The sequence below is a fragment of the Schistocerca cancellata genome, chromosome 5 (assembly GCF_023864275.1).
Source record: "Schistocerca cancellata isolate TAMUIC-IGC-003103 chromosome 5, iqSchCanc2.1, whole genome shotgun sequence".
In the NCBI taxonomy this organism is placed as follows: domain Eukaryota; kingdom Metazoa; phylum Arthropoda; class Insecta; order Orthoptera; family Acrididae; genus Schistocerca; species Schistocerca cancellata.
The window spans coordinates 143,655,986-143,677,689 of NC_064630.1; the positions used below are offsets into that span (position 1 = coordinate 143,655,986).

Sequence of the window (21,704 nt, forward strand, 5' to 3'; positions counted from 1 at the left end):
GGCATCATCATTTGTTGCAGGGCATGGTTGACATTTCACATGTGGCTGAACACTTCCTGTTTCCTTAAATAACGTAACTATCCAGCAAATGGTCCAGACTCTTGGATGATGTCATCCAGTATACCGAGCAGCATACATAGCACATGCCCGTTGGGCATTTTGATCACAATAGCCATACATCAACACGATATCGACATTTTCCGCAATTGGTAAACGTTCCATTTTAACACAGGTAATGTATCACGTAGTAAATACCGTCCACACTGGCGGAATGTTACGTGATACCACATACTTATACGTTTGTGACTATTACAGCGCCATCTATCACAACGCGAAAAAAGTGGTCCAACTAAAACATTCATATTTCTTTACTACTACATGAATATGTGATAAAAAATGGGGGTTCCTATTTAAAAAAACACAGTTGATATCCGTTTGACCTATGGCACGCCATCTAGCGGGCCAACCATAGCGCCATCTGGTTTCCCCCTTCAAGTTAGACATGTTTTGTTCTTTGTAGTTTTTTCATTTGATGCTTATTTCATGAGATATTTGGCCCGGTTACTATCAATTGACCACCCTGTATATATAAATTGGAAAGCTGAAAAACTGTATACTGCAATGAGGCTTACTCTTTGGTTGCAGCCTTATTGTATGGGATGCATTGCAGAAGAAATTTACCATCATTAAGGAAAACCTCCAGGAATGTACCTACAAGGCAAAATATACAATGATCAGACAGAACATTATGACCTACTACTGATATAAACCCATCAGATGATATCAGCATCACCTGGTGAGGAATGGCTGCTAGACACACACATGCACAGTGTATGTAATATCAGTGAGCATGCTGTCCACATGTAGAATGAGGAAGGCATGCAATCTATCCGAATCTGACTGAGGGCAGACTGATGGTTCAGAGGCTTGGCATGAGCATTTTGGAAACTGCATGACTGCTGGGTGTACTTGCTTGTGATGAACGAGGGCTATTGGTGAGGGATTAGCTAGTTCTAGCGGATGACCTAGAGTGCTATTGTGGTGCCCTTCAACATGTGGTGAAACCTCATCCAGACACTGTAGAACTGGGCGGCCACCCCTCATTACAGATGTTGGGACGTCACAGAACAAGCAGTGAAATGTATTGGAACTAATGATAGACTTTAATGTCTGAACACAAAGTACACTGAGCATGCCTAACGAAGCACTTCCGCTACTGCTGACCCATACATGTTCCTATGTTAACAATATGGCGTCGGCAACTATGGGTGAAATGGGCATGTGACCATTGGCACTGGATGTTGGCGTAGTCTTCACAGTGCGAATCTGTCATCTTCCAGGGGAACACCTCCTTGACACCTGTAGTGTGGGACAGAGAAAAACTGGTAGTGGCATCCGTGTGTCCAGTGGACCTTCTGCATAGCGGCATGACAGGCAAGGAGTATCGTACACTGGTTACAGACCATTTATACCCCTTCATGATGATCATGTTTCCCAATGGCTGTGGCATTTTTCAACAAGGTAATGCACCATGTCACAATGCCAGGAGTGTGATGGAATGGTTCCAGGAAAAGTGTGGCAAGTTCCAATTGATGTGCTGCCCCCCATCCCCCAACTTGCCAGACCTACACCCCATCAGACACAACTGGGACGTGATTGAACGTGACATCAGAGCTCATCGTCTCCCTCCCCAGAATTTATGGGAGTTAGATGACTCATGTGTGCAGATGTGGTACCAACTCCTTCCGGCAACCTAACAAGGCCTTATTGCTTCCATGCCATAATGCGTCACCACTGTTATCTGTGCCAAAGGTGCACATACCGGCTATCAGGTAGGTGGACATAATGTTCTGGCTGATCAGTATATATTAAACTGTTCAAAATTTTTTGCTGTTGTCAGCTCAATATGTGATGTGTATGTTCCAGCCTTGTGTTCAAGGCATGGTAACAAAGAAGTAAATCACAGGTAATAACCATATTAGCATAAGTCTGAAGTTTTGACAGTGGGCAGTCTCAGATCTTTGAATGTCCTGGAGCTTGAGAAGGTACACTCTACTGGCCATTAAAATTGCTACACCAAGAATAAATGCAGATGATAAACGGGTATTCATTGGACAGATATATTATACTAGAACTTGCATGTGATAACATTTTCACGCAATTTGGGTGCATAGATCCTGAGAAATCAGTACCTAGAACAACCACGTCTGGCTGTAATAACGGCCTTGATACACCTTGGCATTGAGTCAGACAGAGCTTGGATGGCGTGTACAGGTACAGCTGCCCATGCAGCTTCAACACGATACCACAGTGCATCAGGAGTAGTGACTGGCGTATTGTGACGAGCCAGTTGCTCGGCCACCATTGACCAGACATTTTCAATTGGTGAGAGATCTGGAGAATGTGCTAGCCAGGGCAGCAGTCAAACATTTTCTGTATCCAGAAAGGCCCGTACAGGACCTGCAACATGCGGTCGTGCATTATCCTGCTGAAATGTAGGGTTTCGCAGGGATCGAATGAAGGGCAGAGCCACGGGTCATAACACATCTGAAATGTAACGTCCACTGTTCAAAGTGCCGTCAATGTGAACAAGAGGTGACAGACGTGTAACCAATGGCACCCCATACCATCACGCCTGGTGAAACGCCAGTATGGCGATGACGAATACATGCTTCCAATGTGCGTTCACCTCGATGTCACCAAACACGGATGCGACCATCATAATGCTGTAAACATAACCTGGATTCATTCGAAAAAATGAAGTTTTGCCATTTGTGCACCCAGATTCGTCGTTGAGTACACCATCGCAGGTGCTCCTGTCTGTGATGCAGCGTCAAGGGTAACCACAGCCATGGTCTCCGAGCTAATAGTCCATGCCGCTGCAAATATCGTCGAACTGTTCGTGCAGATGCTTGTTGTCTTGCAAATGTCCCCATCTGTTGACTCAGGGATCGAGGCATAGCTGCATGATCGTTACAGCTATGCGGATAAGATGCCTGTCATCTCGATTGCTAGTGATACGAGGCCATTGGGATCCAGCATGGCGTTCCGCATTACCCTCCTGAACCCACCGATTCCATATTCTGCTAACAGTCATTGGATATCGACCAATGCGAGCAGCAATGTCACAATACAATAAACAGCAATCGCGATAGGCTACAATCCGACCTTTGCAAAGTCGGAAACGTGATAGTACGCATTTCTCCTCCTTACACAAGGCATCACAACAACGTTTCACCAGGAAAAACCAGTCAACTGCTGTTTGTGTATGAGAAATCAGTTGGAAACTTTCCTCATGTCAGCACGTTGTAGGTATCCCCACCAGCGGCATCCTTGTGTGAATGCTCTGAAAAGCTAATCATTTGCATATTACAGCATCTTCTTCCTGTTGGTTAAATTTCGCGTCTGTAGCACGTCATCTTCGTAGTGTAGCAATTTTAATGGCCAGTAGTGTATTAATAAGAAGTCGATACATCATGTTAATAAAACTACCCTAAAATGGTTTAATAAAAGTGTTGGCATTGATTTACCAGGAAACTCAAGTGCCCATTTTTGGGGAGCGTCTGGAGTCAATGATAAGCCTTCATCAAGACCAACAATAAATTTCAGTTTGGCCATTCCTCCATTAGGATGTATTTTAGCAATTTTAGTCTGGACACAATTTCTTGGTGCTCTTGTCTTCTTCTTATACATATTAGAAATATGAACATCCACCTACAACAGAAAAAAATCAGTGAGATTAAACATTATCTCTTAGAGAATGACTATGTGAATCACTCAATAACAAAAAGAGAACAATAATAATTCTAGTAAAACAGTTCTATGACTGAGCAGAAGAGTCTAATACCTCTACATCTGTACTTCTGATGATGACAATATATAAGACAGAAACAAAATTTTAAATAGGAAATGGAATGGGAGCAATTACATTGAGTAGAAACAGTAATGCTCAGCACACCTCTGATGGGAGTGTCAGTCTACTACCTAAGGCCACACTTCAGTTGCAACACGTCACTCTTAAAGCAAATATATGGGGTGCACTTTTCTTCTGGCTGAATGTTAACATACATCATTTTACGGTAGTTATCAAGGTGGGAGGCTTGGGGAGAGAAGTAGGGTGGTGTGAGTGTCAGGGAGGAGGAATGAGAGAGGGAGACTGTGAGAGGGAGCATAGGGTACATCTACATTTATGCTCTGCAAGCTACCCAACAGTATGTGGCAGAGGGCACTTTACGTGCCACTGTCATTACCTCCCTTTCCTGTTCCAGTTGCGTATGGTTCGTGGGAAGAATGACTGCCGGAAAGCCTCCATGTGCGCTTGAATCTCTCTAATTTTACATTCGTGATCTCCTCAGGAGGTATAAGTAGGGGGAAGTAATATATTCGATACCTCATCCAGCAACGCACCCTCTTGAAACCTGGCCAGCAAGTTACACCGCAATTCAGAGCGCCTCTCTTGCAGAGTCTGCCACTTGAGTTTGCTAAACATCTCCGTAATGTTATCATGCTTACCAAATAACCCTGTGACGAAACGTGCCGCTCTTCTTTGGATCTTCTCTATCTCCTCTGTCAACCCGACCTCGTACAGATCCCACACTGAAGAGCAATATTCAAGTATAGGTCGAATGAGTGTTTCGTAAGCCACCTCCTTTGTTGATGGACTACATTTTCTAAGAACTCTCCCAATGAATCTCAACCTGGCACTCGCCTTACCAACAATTAATTTTATATGATCATTCCATTTCAAATCGTTCTGTACGCATACTCCCAGATATTTTACAGAAGTAATTGCTACCAGTGTTTGTTCCGCTATCATATAATCATACAATAAAGGATCCTTCTTTCTATGTATTCGCAATACATTACATTTGTCTATGTTAAGGGTCAGTTGCCACTCCCTGCATCAAGTGCATATCCACTGCAGATCTTCCTGCATTTCACTGCAATTTTCTAATGCTGCAACTTCTTTGTATACTACAGCATCAGCCGCGAAAAGCTGCATGGAACTTCCGACACTGCCGCCCCCCTCTTCTCTGTTCAATTTGTGAATGGTCTGCAGAAGCAATGGCATTTGGTAACACTTTGTATGAGCTCCAGTTTCTCTTTTCACATGGCTTATATGTGAAGAAGTAATTATGGTAATGATAGATCGCTATTCATTGTAAAGATGACACTGAGTGGCAGACAGGCACAATGAAGAGACTGTTGCACATTAAGTCTTTGGCCAAAGCCTTCATCACACATGACACCTATCTCAGACTGTTCAGGCCAAACTGAAATATACTGAATGAACAGGAGCAACAATCCATAGAGGGGTGGGGAAGGGAGATGGATAGCAGAATATGGATGGGGGAAGAGGAAACAGTGCTGCCTGGAGGAACATGCAGGGATTAGAGGTTGCAGACAAGGCTACCTGGTGCAGCATCAAGAGGCTGTGGGGTCCGGAGGGAAGGGAAAAAAACAGGAGTGGAAAGGAGAGGAGCAGAGAAGGGGTGCATTGGCAGGGAGCATTGCAAAATGAGGTTGAGGTGACGTAAGTTGGGAGGAGTTGATGCAACTGAGGGGTTGGAAACTGTTGAGTGGAGAGTGTGGGCACAGATGTTACCATAGGTAAGGGGTGGGATAGTTTCTGGAGCGGAGAATATATTGTAAGGATAACTATCATCTGTACAGCTCAGAAAAGCTGGTAGTGGAGGGAAGGATCCAGATGGCCTGGGTTGTGAAACAACCATTTAAATCAAGCATGTTATGTTCAATTGCATGTTGTGCAACAGAGTGGTGCACTTTTCTTTTGGTCGTAGTTTGACAGTGGCCATTCATCCTGGTGGTTAGCCACTTGGTAGTCATATCAACTTACAAAGCTGAGGAATGTTTGCAACAGAGTGGTACACAACATGGCTGCGTTCACAGGTGGCTTGGCCTCTGATGAGGTAGGATAGCTGTGTGACAGGACCAGAAAAGGAACTGCTGGGTGGGCGGTGGAGTGGGCAGGTCTTGCACCTGAGTCTTCCACAGGATGTTATCCCTAAGGCAAAGAGTTGGCATTGGGTGTGGCATGGGGATGGACTAGGATGTTTTGGAGGTTGGGTAGGTGACATAACACCACTTTAGGAGGGGTGGGAAGGACCTTGGATAGGATGACCTTCATTTCAGGGCATCATGATAGATAATCAGTTCTTGATTTCAATGGCTGTTTCACAATCCAGGCCATCTGGATCCTACCCTCCACCACCAGCTTTCTTGAAACATTCTTCACTCATGAAATCATCCTGGCCTCAACCTACAGTAATGTACTGTCCCACACCTTTCACCCAACAGTTTATGCCCCCTCTGCTCTATCACCTCCTCCCAACTCACCTCAGATCACTCTCATGTTGCACTGCTCTCTGCCAATGCATCCACTGATGTTTTCCCCTTCTCTGCAGTTCTTCCTTCTGTTCCCTTTTTTCCTTTCCCTCCCTCCCCCACAGTTTCCTGATGCAGCACAAGGTAGCCTTGCCTGCAAGTCTAGTCCCTGCACACTCCACCAACCAGTACTATTACCTCTTCCCTCACCCATACTCTGCTATCCCTCCCCCTTCCTCACTCCACTACAGACTGTTGCTCCCATTAGACGTGTTTCAGTTCGGTCTGACCAGCCAGCGATAGCGGTCATGTGCGTGTGATGTGTGCTTGCTTGTGTGAATGCGTGTGTGTTTTTTCTTTTCTGATGAAGGCTTTGGCCAAAAGCTTAATGTGTAACAGTCTTTTCACTGTGCCTCTCTGCAACTCGATGTGTCATCTTTACAGTGGCGTTACGAAGGACTGGGATTCATCAGACCATATGACACTCTGACTTTCCTACATGCAACAGCACCTGTGAACAGTCTTGCAGAACCTCTGGCATTATTCACTTGATTATTTATATATACTGTGACAGTAAAGACAATATAAGAGCCCCTTAGGATAGATCATCACTTACTTCCCCATGTTAAGAACAAAGTGTTGAGCTCTGTCTGTCAGAAAAGTATTCCATTGAAACACAAAGCTGGTTCTGTGTAATGCAAGTTTATAGTGTGTTCACTAACTATGCTGAATTGTCTGCAATGCTTTCCAGAAGTAAAGATTTGGAATTTGGGAAGATGGAATAAGTATTTTGGCCTCCTCTCTACAATCTTCTGTATTGGTGCCAGTATAATCAAGAGTGACTTTGGTGTTTATGTTGACTTTACATAAGAGCAAACAAGCTTCATGCTTTTTGACAGATCTGTTGGCTCAATGGTAATAATAACCACACAAAATCACAAAATAAGGTTCACATCCTCGTGTGCACCCATTTTTTATTACATTAGAAGGTAAAATTTTATTAACATATTCACAAAACATTTTTCACTTTGCTATTCTTATGTTCATTTTGCATCAATGCATCTTTTGTCTGTCAACATAGCTTCAGCTTCAATTAAGTGTGTGATGGAAAAACTTTCTAAAATGGTTACTGAACCAAGGTGTGTGTTTCCCATCCCACACAGCCTTGCTTAGCACATACATGTCTACAACACTGTTGAATTTTAACCAGTGAGACTCCAAACTTACTTTTCCAGGGATGGCTGTCTGTTGAGGACTGCTCAGATAATCAGCAAATAGGTTCCTATCACGCTTGTTTAGCAGAAATACGAGGGTCAGTCAAAAAGTAATGCCTCCTATTTTTTTTCTACGTTTAATTGTCAGGAAATTTAAATGCAATTACATAGGTTGAAAACCACAACATTGAGGATCATTTTGTCATTTTTCAATGTAATCTCCGCCCATCTCTACAGTTTTGGTCCATCTTTGAACAAGGGCATGTATCCCAGCACGGTAAAAATCACAGCTCTGCTTCCTAAGCCATTGACACACGGATGTTTTGACGGCCTCCTCATCTTCAAAATGAATCCCACAATGAGCTTCTTTTAGTGGCCCGAACAGATGGAAGTCTGATGGTGCCAGGTCAGGGCTGTATGGGGGATGAGGCAAAACTTCCCATCCAATTTTGACAATCTCGTTAGAGGTGTGACGACTGGTGTGTGGTCTTGCATTGTCATGCAAAAGAAGAACATCTGCCATTGATTTTGTTGGGCGAACTCGCTGAAGACGTGCTTTAAGTTTGTTGAGGGTTGTGACGTATTGAACAGAATTTATTGTGCATCCCTGCTCCAAAAAATCAACCAGAATCACACCCTCTGTATCCCAGAAAACTGTTGCCATAACTTTCCCTGCCGATCGCACAGTTTTGAATTTTTTCTTCCTCGGCGAGCTTGTGTGACGCCACTCCATTGACTGCCTCTTTGATTCGGGTTCAAAAAAATGCACCCATGTTTCGTCCCCGGTCACAATTTTTTTCAGAAACTCATCTCCCTCCAAACGGAAGCGCTGCAAGTGTTGGGAGGCTATTGTTTTCCTTGCCTCGTTATTCTGATCGGTTAACATTCTTGGAACCCACCGTGCACAAACTTTTGAGTACCCCAATTGTTTAATAATCGTGATCACACTGCCTTTACTAAGAGAAATAATGCGACACACTTCATCTGCAGTCACCCGACGGTCACCACGAATGATGTCATCAACTTGCTGAATGTTGTGTGGAGTCACTGCACTCACCGGCCTGCCGCTCCGCTTTTCGTCAGTCAACGGTGTTTGCCCTTCAGCTTCCTTACAACGACGAACCCATCGTCTAACAGTGCTGACATCCACTGTCACAACACCATACACCTTCTTCAGTCTTTCATGAATGCGTATGGGCGTTTCACCTTCTGCATTCAAGAATTCAATCACACAACGCTGTCTCAAACGAACATCGATGTCGGCCATCTTAGAAACTTCTGCTGTGCTGCCACCTGTTGACACAGAAAGTTACTACTGCAGTGGATTGCAGAAGAAGGTTTGAGGAATGGCGCCAAATTCAAATTTTTCACTTAACTTAATTTCTTTAAGTAGAAAAAAAATGGGAGGCATTACTTTTTGACCGACCCTCGTATTTTCCTTCTTTTCTTTTCATTCTTTAATGCTACAACAGCCTTATGTTCATAGAGTTCCTGTCACCCTTTATTTGAATAACACTGTATGTGTCTGTTATTTATGAGATCTCTGACACTTCCTGACAAGTCAGTTATCTAACTAACTGCTTAACACAATTTTCAGGAAACACATTTAGGACAATCAAATGTGAATTCCTCTCCCTGGTGTCCGTTTCCATTGTGAGGCACCCAGTCTAAAGCTAGCCAAGTTGAATTCTAAGATTAAGGATCATAGTTTCCACAAGATTATCTGTATCAGTAACTTTTATTTTCTTCCCTGATGTGTTTCTAGGGCTAACACTCTGTGGTATTTTACTTCAATGCACATGTTATTGTATAAGATTCTCTAATATCATTTTATATTTTTCAACCATGCTCTCTAGAAATGCTACAATGGACTTCTTCAATGACTGGTTCACTACCACTTATGTAACTGTTCTTGAACGGTACACAAAACATCTATATTTATAACCCATATATTGCCCATGAACAGATACTTCACTAAAAATGAATGAATTTGAATGTAACATTTCATATGACTGAATCGACATCACAACTACTGTCAAAATTATATACTCTCTGAGGACTTGGTTCTTCCTGAAAATAGTTCGGCCACAACTTCTACACTTGCATACATGTAGGTGCTTCCTCTTGCAAAGTTACTGCAGTCGCTGACCCATCTTGCACACACGCATTGCCCCTTGGCATAATAATAATAATAATAATAATAATAATAATAATAATAATAATAATAATAATAATAATAATAATTATTATTATTATTATTATTCTCCTCCTCCTCATTGTCATCATCATCATCATTTTCTTGTCCATCTGTCCTGCAACAGTGCAAGGTTGGCATGGTTATTAAATGGACAAGACATGGTTAATTCAAGGGATGGCCAGATGCCCTTCTTATTGCCACCCCCCTTACCACCCTGGGCACAATATAGGTACCCCAACTCACTGTGTGTAGAATTGTTTACGTAAAAGTGAGCAAAAGTTTTCTAAATGTTTGTTAACTGTGTAACTGAGGCACGAGTCGGGTACCAGCTTGGTTTTCATCTACTTGGATGTGGGGAACTGCCTGAAAACCATATCAACACTGGTGGCACATTGATGCTTGCCTTGGGGTTGGCACACCTCCCCATCCTGGAAGAAGTGCTTGAACATGCATGGCTATCTGGGAGGGTTGGCATATTCTCCACATGCAAATAAAATAACAGATTATGTGCTCTTCTATAATAACTTATTTAATTTTTTTTCATCTGTGAATATAATTTGTTGGTAAGAATATCCAGGGATACATATCACTCCTTCGATAAATTTCTCTAATTACTGATATCTTATAAAGTTAGTAACAAATACTGAATGGAGACAGCAGGGTGTTTCTTATTCGCACATTTCATTGTTTCATCTTAACTGACAATACAATAGTAATGGTGACTCAATTGCAACTGAAGGACTGTGCCTTGCACATAACGTTTTCTCAATATGATAAATATTAAAACCCTAATCTCCACTATAGTGTACTTGGTTTAATGTGCCTATACTTTTCAACCTAATACTGCTTTATTGTTACAATATTTGACTGCTGATGGCACTGCAGGAAACTTTTAATAATATTCTTTCAAGGCATAATTACAAGAAAGAATTTTTAAATAAGTAGTTTTCATGGGAAAACAATACATTCGGGCTGCCTTATCCCTCTATTTTTGTTTTACAGTTTTGTCTTAACAACAATTTAGGTGAAATTAACTTCCGAGTACTTGGAAATCTTAAACTTTCCTATGATTTTTATCTCACAATACCTTTGCCTTTTAGACTTCTGCTATTTCTACTCAAACTCTCTTCATATCTTTAATACTTTCCTTCTCAATTATATTTCTCGATTTTTTACAACTCAGACAATATTACTTCTGCACAATATTGAAGTAAGTCCTAAAAATATCAATATTTAGTTCTTTGTAATTACATTAGACAACTCATTTGAGGTTCTAATTTCTGATCATTGAATCAAAAAGGTGATCATATTACTAATATAACTAGATATACTTTGTATGCTCTAACTACACTTGCAGTTTAAATATCAAAGTAATCTAGCTTAAAAATAATTACTGGAAAAATGTCAATCATTTTAGATTCAAGAGAGCTTGCATATTTTTTGTCTAGTTTAATTTTTGGGCCATCGCTCATTTGCAAACTCACTAAATCAGTTATATCAAAATTGGTACTTTCTTAATCTTACACACTCCTGGAAAAATTTCTGTGAACACCCATGCCCAGGCTGCACTTTGTAGATGTTATTTATTCATACAAAATACAAGCGGTGTGAATCTCGCTCATTTCCATGTGTATACCCCAATGACATTAAATGAGGCAGCCAGACCTAATAAAATCTATATTTTACAAATTTATCTGTCTTTAAATAGCTTATAATACCATGTTTGCCATATGCTAAATAAAATAAACAACATACATGAGCAATTTCAGAATATTCACTTCATCGTAAGATGTACCTGTGCACTTGCCCCATTTTCTAGAAAGAAACAACTGATTATGATCTCTCCACTGTTGCTGATGATGACGTCTCAGAGGCACACAGCCACAATGTATTTTATTGTGTATTACTGTGACAATATTGAAAAAAAAGTTGTTAGTTAAAACAAGACTATCCCAACAGCTTATGGGTAACTGGGGCTCATGTGAGAATGATATTGGATAAAGAAAGAACTGAACCCAATAAACACTGAAATCAAGACAAGGTTACATAATGAATTTTCCAATGTAAAATGTGTTCCACATTTGTCACTGTAGCAGTTAACTACATACCCTTTTCTTGTACTCATCTGGAAGGCAAAAATGTTGCAGCTCCTGCACAACCTCACATAAAATGATACACAGGAATATTTTGAGCAGTAGAAGAAGTGAATGAATGTAGATATTTGGTCTAAAATGGGTGCTACTTTTAAGGGGGGGAACCACATTAGGTTCAAAAAATCCGATTTGCTCATTGTATAAACTGTTAGCTTAACTATCCAAGAATACGCTGTCAAAATTTCAAAGCGAGATTCGCATTCATTTAGATTTTATGAACATAGAACCGAGTGTACATCTTCCAATATATGAAGATTTGTCAAGGGATGAATTACTGGAGAGATGTTTAGGTGGCCATACACAAAATGCAAATGAAAGTTTTAATTCCACTATTTGGTGATTAGGTCCTAAACACTTGCACTCCAGACTGAAAGCCACTGAATTGGCATCATATTTAGCAGCATGGCTACACTGCACGCAATTGGAGAACTATACTCACAACCTTCAGCGGATATCACAGCATAACTTTGTTATTTTTGGCTGAAATTAATCAAAAAAATTCACAAAAACTGTTCAAAATATGAATGAAATGATGTCAAAATTTGATAAAATTCAAATTAATTCCTCCCACATAAAAAATCCAAAAAATCAGTGTCAAATAGCCTCCTAATGTGGTTTCCCCCCTTAAGGCAACCAACACTAACTGAACTCATATGGTAAGTACATAATTTTTTTAGCATCATCAGTCTCAAACAACACATTTCCTGGCAGACTGAAAGAAAATTTATCACATTGTAAGAACACAGTTCCTGAGAGAAAAAACTCAAACACAACTGTGCCATGATTGTCAGTTCCTTAAAAATGTATGCAGCTTTTTTCCTTTAGTTTACCCCTGCAGAAAATGAGGAACATTAAATCAATACTGCTTATTTAGAGAGGGTTCAAATTTAGTGTGGCTTGGCTACTTCTGTCATATCTACAACATTTTCCTTACTTATATGATTCATTATGACACAGAAAACACCACTCTTATTTTACTCTATACTCAAATATTCATTGCTCATTTCTGCCAAAATTTATTACAGCACAAGTTTTCTCCCATCAAGGATGGGTATGTAAATTAGCCATGACCTTTCTGAAGGAAACACCCCTAAATTTGCTTGGCGTGATTTAGGGGGGTTATAGATAACTTTTTTACTTCATACTAAGTCCCATGTGCCCTTACAGTTGATCTACTACAATTTTCAGTAAGTAACAGTCCGCAATGTAATTTCTTTAGCAACAGTTGTAAGAATGTATGTGATAAATGATTCATTTTATCATTGGCTCAAATTGAAAATTCAATGTCATATTTCTTTTTAAATTTTTATGAGATAGTTTTTAATAAATATTTTAACTTACTCTTTCAAGCAATTCCAATTCCAAGTGAATCACTTTTATACTGTGATTGTTTGTGTCAGCAATGTAAATTTTTGATGCATCAGAACTCACACATAACCCACCTGGCTCACTGAACTGCAAAACAATAATGATACAAAATTAAAAGCAATATAAGTAAAACATAAATTTCACATTAATTGTATTACAATCAAGGTAACTGATAATGTAACAGAAATGTTAAATTTTTATGTTGGTCTGGTAATATTCCGAGGCAAGGTGAGTCAGGAGGAAAGGTACATGCTTTTAGAGGTGATAGTATTAGTGATTCTGAACAAAAAACTTCATATGAATATATGCCCTACTCCAAATGGTTTCTGAGATACAACATATTTTATATAACTTTTGTACATTTTTCTTGAATAACTCAAAAACTGCACCCTACACCAAAAATGTGCTACAGGACAATATTAAACTATATTAAATTTCCTACAAAAAAAGTCCTATTCATTTTTTCTATAGGATTAATAGTTTGTACAAAGAGGGTATGAGAATACTGAAAATCACATGTGACATTCATGCGCTGTTCTTCAGGAAGATTTTGTAGGCCAATTTGAGGTAGTTTTCTGACTTGATAGACCACAAGTGTACTGTATTCAAATTGTTCATCTGAACTTTCTCTGCATTACTGTCATATATTGTAAACAATGACAATGTTTGAGTAATAAAGAAAATGAATAGCACAGATAATAAATAGCAATGTACATTAAATGTGTAATCTCAGAAACCATTTGGAGTATGGCATATATTCATATGAAGTTTTTGTTCAGAATTACTAATACTGTCACCCTTCAAAGCATGTACCTTTCCTCCTGACTCACCCTGCACATTGTCCAGTTATGAACTAAACTTCAGTCACCACATAAACTGATTAGAAAGCTTAGTTCAGCACATTTTGCACAAGGAAGAATCTCACATTTCATTGACTTGAAGAACAAGGTGCTACCTTACTTGAAAATTTTAGGTTGTCTTTTAGAATTATTTTATGAGGTAATCCAGTTATAGTAAATAAAGTATTAGTCAGCACAAGTGGCAATATGAATGTTGTGTACAGCAGACAATATAAACTCTTGCACTGGTTGCTTCAATTAGTTTGGAACACTCACACTCATTCCTCCTTAACAATATTTTTAGTGTGTGAGGCATGCTGAGATAGTCCACGCAGCCGCAATAATGCTGTGTCCTGGATGGTGCAATGGTTAACACATTTGCCTAGTAAGCAGGAAATACCTGGTTTGAATCCCAGTCCAGTATACATTTTCACTCATTGCCACTGATTCCACGTAACGTCCCAGTGCAGTTGACTGCAGTGACCCCCTCCCTATCCTTTCTTTTCTTCCCCTCTTCATCTTCAGTTTACATACTGTGAATAATACAGTCAAATTTCCAGCTTCTTTGTTTTGATCCCTACATTTCTTCAATCTCTGCTGCTTCTTTTCCCTCCTTCTCCATGTTCAGACCAGCTTAATATACTTCGACTAGAGGAGCTTGTGGTCAGATTGGAAAAGAATTTCCCTCTCCACCCCTACCTTCCATTTTTCATACTCATGGTGTCCCAGGAGGGATGGTCAAATTTCAGCGATGACAGGGACTATCATTTGAAGCTAAACACTTCATACACATAAAGGCCTTATTCTGAATGGTTTCCAAGATAGAACACATTTAAAGCATATTGTTAGTTACTTTCTATATAATTCAATACAAAAAAAGATTTTTAAGTGGATTTTTACATGCCCATTTGATAGACTGGCCTCAAACTTCTCTAATGTGGTATTTGTTTTATCAATATGTGTTAGCAAGGAGAGTAAAACATGAAGAATAACCAGTACTCCAGCAGTGACAGCATCGTCCCAGTCCCATGTGCCATGCAGTAAGCCGTTTATTCTTCGTGTTTTCTGTCACTGCTAATAGATACTGATACAACAGATATCACACTAGACTAACCTAGAGACCATACTACCGTGTGGGCATGTAAAGTTCAATTTCAATATCATTTTCCTGTATTGGATAATACAGAACATTAAATGTGTTCTCTTTTTGGAAACCAATTGGAATAGGGCATATGTTCACTGACTTTTTTGCTTCAAATGATTGTTCCTGTCATATCCCTGGGACACTGTACAACATTGCATATTATTTAAAATTTCCATCTAACCTCAGATAAGTGTGGATGTGGAGAAAACAGTATGCAACAGGATACCAACCCCTTTTTCTGGTTCATGTACATTAAATGCCACAAACAGCGTTTTAATTTCCGTAATACCTCCAATTTTCTCCAAACGTGGTACAATAATGCTTCATCAAAATCAAACATTATAGTAGTTTCACAGCACACAGGAAATTTTATGACAGAAAAACAGCATTCTCTATATGGTGTTTACAAAAAAAGTAAAACTGGTGTCAGCATGAAGGTTGATTTGACACCCTGTGGTGTTAAATCAACCTTCATGCTGACACCAGTTTTACTAGGCAAGGTGAAAGAAGTGGTAAGGGACAAAAAATTCCTAGGACCAACTTCAGACTGAACCCAAGACCTCTGCATTAGTAGTCTGGCACCTACGGAGCTAACATGCCATAGATAACACAAAACTAAAACAATGAGTAGACATTGCACCAGATTGTGAGGCCAGAATTGCGGTAATAATACGGCAAGTGGTGACATTGTTGGACCTTCAGTGCCCACTCGTATAACTCTGAGTAACAACCATTTATTTACAGATACATGTTGAGGATAAGTAAGACTTTGAGACATGTAAATTGCAGTAAATTAACACTAGGAAAGATGTGTGTCTATTAAATGAAGAAGTTCTATTAAGTCTATAACTCCATTAAGTCTATAAGTTTCGATTAAATGAATAAGCCTCAAACAAAGTGGTCGTAATATTAAAGTTACGCAAAGTTGCTTCCTAACCAACTAACAACCAAACCCAATTCAAAAGTAATAGCAGTGTGCATAACTACAATACTAGGAGAAAGGATGATCTTCACTATTTAAGATTAAATCTAACTTTGGCACAGAAAAGGGTGAATTATACTGGCACTAAAGTCTTTGGTCACTTACCAAATAGTATCACAAGTCTGACAGATAACCAACAAGTATTTAAGAAGAAATTAAAAGAATTTCTGAATGACAACTCCTACTCCATAGAGGAATTTTTAGATATAAATTTAAAAAAAAATTTAAAAAAATAAAAATAAAAAAATAAAAAGCACAAAAAAATGAAAAAGTTGTTATATTAACTTAATTATGTTGTTAAATTAACTTAATTATGTCATGTATTGGAAAATTTGACTCGTTCCACATCATTATGAAATATCATATTCATGATCCATGGAACTAGTATTAATCTAATCTAATCTAATCTAATCTAATCTACAACGTAATTGAATAATTTCCTTGATATCTTCTAACATAAACTTCCACAAGGAAAATTGGTCTATTTTCGGTCATCACTTCACTGTGATACTCCAATGTGAATCCTGAGCACAGCTTTAAACACTGCACAAGTTACATAAAATTTATTTTTATGTGCCATTTAAAATTAACACATAGATAATATCTGCAGCACATAAGAGTCACCTACAGTGTTTCGTATTTGTTAATGAATTTGCAGGCCAATTGCCAGAGACCTCCTGATTCGGCAGTAGTGGTTGTTTTGTTTACTGATGCTCCGTGGGAGCAGACAGTGAGGACTTCTTCATTTAATAAACACACATCTTTTGTAGTGTTAATTTACTGTAATTTACATGTCTCAAAATCTTACTTATCCTCAACATGTATCTGTAAATAAATGGTTGTTACTCAGAGTTATACGAATGGGCACTGAAGGTCCTACAATGTCATCACTTGCTGTATGATTACCGCCATTCTAGCCTCACAATCTGGTGCTTTGGTTTGCACAGATGGAACAAAATTTTCATTATGTAGGATTAATCATAGAGTTTATTAAGTTTGCTCTAGTGATCATTCAGCACAACCACCACTATTTGGCCAAAGTTGAAAACATAATCACATTAGCTCCTGCACACGATTCATACAATAAACTGAAAACAGAGTTGGTTCACCAAGTGTCTGCATCAAAGAGGAGTGCTTGCATCATGTGTTAATGCAAGAAGACATTGGAGGCAGGAAGTCAGTGCAATACCTGAGGCAACTGCATAGTAAATTCAATGTAGGAACTCAACCACACATACTACTTAGTTCACACCGAAGTAGCTATCTTCTATCTCAGGTTAAAGCCATAGTAGTATCTCAGACAGAAATGCCCTTGGAAATCACCACTGATCTGACTGACGGGATTCAGAATGAAATAACAGCATCATCAATCACTACTGTAGTGACACTGTGCAACAGAGCCACATCATCGGCAGTACATGGACAGATTACAATTGTCTGTCAGACAAAGGGATGTACTGGCTAGTCAAATGAGTGAACTGGTGGCTCAATGGAGTCACATCAGTGATAGACATCATTACCACAGAAAATCACACAGTCATTTCAGAATGAACTTGTTGGTTCTAAATGATGCAGAGCAGTCACCTACAACATGTTGTTATCACCATAAATTTGGGAACCAAGTGTGCAAGTGCACCTCATATCACACCTACTGAAATGACCGTGGGAGTCTCATGGAGGGGCGCATCTGATTGCTGGACAGTCTCTCAGTGTCTCTATACTAGTGACCAGGAGATTGGGTGAAAATTCCTTTTGGATGCAGTCTCAAGATTTACACGTTTTCCAGTATAATTGGCAGTCACTAACTTTGTTCTGCCTTTCTGCCACTAATATCTCATCAATAGCCAGTTATAGTATGGGACTTATTGAGCTGGACTTGGAGTTGTATCGCACCATTGTCTAGATCAGATGTAGCAAATGCACAGACTGTCGACAGTGTCACTGGAGTGTCTACTGCTGGATCCCGATGCAGTACAGTGGCTTAAAGTGCTAACCTAGTGGAGGCAGCAGAAAGCATATACACTGAGTTGCTTGACCAGTTTTCATCTGTAATCCAGCCACCTCGTCTGCCAAGGAAGTTACATTACAACACTGTGCATTTCATGGAAACTACTGATGGCCTGCCAGTTTCCTGCTATCCTAGACATTTAGCTCCCAATCGTTTTGTGATCACAAAGGTGGAGTTTAAGAAATTCATCCTTCTTGTTCACCTCTGCATTTGGTACCCATACATGGTGGCGTGTGGCACTCGTGTGGTGATTACTATCTGCTGCATGCAATAACAATTCTAAACAGATATGCAATGTTGGCATTAAGGGTCTACAATTATACTCTTAATGGTGCAACTGTGTTTAGTGCACTAAACTGTGCCAAGGCTTTTTTTTTTAAAAAAAAAAAAAAAAAAAAAAAAAAGTCCTGTAGCAAACAAAGACATTCCAACAACTGCTATAATCACTCCACTCAGCTTATTTGAAAGTCTTTAAATGAGCCTCTATTTCTGGAATGCCACTCAACCATGGAGAAGTTCACTGACTCAGTGATGCAGGGACTGTCAATCTGCATTGCATACTTGGACGATACTCTCATCTTTTCAGTCACAAAAGTGTAGCATCAGCAACAGCTGATGGAGATTTTTAAATGCCTAGACCATTGCAGTGTGCTGTTGAGCCCTGTTAATTGTATTTTTGGTAAACCTCAGATCACCTTTTTGGGATTTTTAATTTTGCCTGCAGTGTCACTGCAGCTACCAGAGAAAGTGGAAGCTATTGTGAAGAACACATGGCCAGAAACCACAAAGGAGCTACAATGTTTCTCGGGGATACTTAATTTTTACCAGTGACATTTGGCCACTCATCCAAGTACTAAGAACCACTAACTGCAACACTTACTGGATTGAAACTAGGGGAAATTCATCCATTCACTGGACAGATGAAATGAGTTTTGCTTTTAATGCAGGGAAGTAAATCCTTGAAAATTCTGCTCTCCTGACACATCCTGCATTGGGTGCACCACTTGCATTAGTAGTTGAAGCCAGTCAGACAGCTCCTGGCACAGTGTTGTAGTACCAAGCTAATGGCATGTGGCAACCAATTGCCTTCACATACACGTTCTCCAGTTCTCAACGGAAATGTGGTGCTTATGATTGTGAGCTTCTGTTGGTGTATAAACCAATTAGGTACTTTCAATAACAGTTAGCGGCCAGAGATGATACAATATTTACCAATCACAAGCCAAGTATCTATGCCTTCAGGTAAGTCCACCATGGCAGTACAACCACCTGAAATTTACTGTACAGCAAAGACATCTGCCACATTTCAGGTATAAGCACCATACTTGCTGACTGTATGTCATGTATTAACAGTGTGACAAATTTTACTGATTATGTCCTCAGCTCGCAAAGGCACAGGAACATGTGGAACTTCAGAAGCTACTACACAATTTATTGTCCAGCCTTCAATTATAACTTTTCGATGTTGTTGGTTCTGAGGTCAAACTATATTGTGACATTTTCAGTGGAAGGTCTGCCACCCGCTTCCTCAAGATGTGCTTTCGACAGCCTCTATATCCTAGCATCTCTGCTTGCACCCTTATGTTACAGCACCAACTTGTCTGGTATCAAAACATTTTTTCTGGGTGTTTTATCCGTTGGTCAGAAGCTATACCTGTTGTGAATATGTTAGTCTTTGCTTTCATTCCAAACTGGGTTCCTTGCTTCTGTTGTCTGCTGCATATTACTATGGACTGCAGCTGACAATTCATATTGGAGTTCTTTAACCAACTCAGCAAATTCTGTGGCGTGCTCCATCATGGCTAACAAAGACACTGTTTTTAAAGTCACACCACCAGCTGGACAACTGAAATACATGCAACCTTGCTTGGCCTTGACACTCCTTATGAAAGGGAGTTGGACTCATTATTAGCATAGCTTGTATATGGCGAAACACTTTGACGCTTGGCAAACTGATCAACCTGAGATTCACATATCTGCTGGACCATGAAACACATTGCATGCATTCACTCACATCAAACCAGCAGACACAGAATGGCGCCTACTTTCGTGCACTGCAACCTATAAATGTTATGTTGCACACACACAGTGTCAATCCATCTCTACAAACTCTGTAAACAGACTCACATTGGGTGCTCAAAAGTAAGAACAAGTACTGGATATTGTGCAAAATGGTTTGTTATTCAGAGTTATATGAGTGCCATAATTTATGTGTTATTAAAATGGATTTACCTGAACAAAGGCATGTAAGTAGTTTGAATGGTTATTGGCTCAGCCACTTCGTTAATATTAATGTAGGAATTACAGTTTTGAATGTTCTTCCATGAATTTCACTACAGATTGCATTTGAAGAAAGAATAATTTAATTTGTAGATATTATAAAAATGTTTTCATAGATATCCTTCTGCAATGTAAGCAGAGATGCTAATTCGTAAGACAGAATTTTCAGGTTATCTGTTGACTGTTAATGGTAAAGTTAAACAAATGACAGCATCACATTACCTGAACTGAATTACCACCTATGGGTCCAACTGAGTCACCAGATTTTCCACTACCAGCAAAGGTTTTACAGAAATTAGTTGAAATTGAGATAGCTTTTATCTTGTGGTTGTAAGAGTCTGCCACATAGAGTGTTTCATTCCTTGGACACCAAGCAACTCCTAAAGGATGCTGTAATTTAGCATCATATAACTTCCCATCTACATCTCCAAACTGGAACAGATCCTGGAAGAACAGAGACAAGGCTGCATTTAACTCACTGTACATGACCTTCATATCCACCAGCTTTGTTTAAAATGTTCCTTGCATAATTAAAATAGCTTTAGTATTGTTAACAGTTAACACTACCTACATGTAATTAAATATGCACATAGAAGAATTCAACACAAAGAAATTATACCCACAGAGCACAAATGTAATATCAACTGACGGTATATTATTGTATAACAAACAAATATGTAACATATGTGATAAATCCCTCATTGGATGGTACGGAATTGAAAGCAGACTAAATACTGACTAAAATTTCTCATTGTGAATGAAGGGTCAAAAGCATTTTTCTTTAATCTGGCCTGCACCGTCCTCACAGCCAGCCAACTCACACATATTTAATGTTTTATAACAAAGTTGCAAACAGTGTAATATAATAATAATAATAATAACCAGGAAAATCATTGAACTTTATTCTAACAATACTGTCATGCTCCTATTCAGCACTAATATACCTAAAACAAGAAAAAGCTTTAAAGTGCACCTGTATAATACTATTTTCTGAGTAATACGGACACAATGTTTAAAAATTTTAATTACTAAATGTAACGTGGAAAATCATCAAGCATTTTTTACAAAATTATGTCATTTGTCTCACTTTGCTTTTACTTCTTTGGGGAGGGGGGGGGGGGTAATACCGCTTTTTCACTTATCAACTGCTTTTGTATCTTTTCACATCTTTAAT

The 21,704-nt window shown here is 39.3% G+C and overlaps 1 protein-coding gene across 1 annotated transcript in view; it reads right to left on the reverse strand.

The window, feature by feature from the left end:
- The window catches only part of LOC126188080 (NHL repeat-containing protein 2), a 156,838-nt gene that overhangs the window by 10,456 nt on the left and 124,678 nt on the right, over window positions 1-21,704 (reverse strand). Inside the window, exons 8-10 of the mRNA XM_049929532.1 lie at window positions 20,753-20,974; window positions 13,251-13,364; window positions 3,531-3,714 (exon numbers count right to left, since the gene is read on the reverse strand). Of these exons, the coding sequence (XP_049785489.1) occupies window positions 3,531-3,714; window positions 13,251-13,364; window positions 20,753-20,974 (520 nt within the window). The remainder of the gene's footprint in view (window positions 1-3,530; window positions 3,715-13,250; window positions 13,365-20,752; window positions 20,975-21,704) is intronic.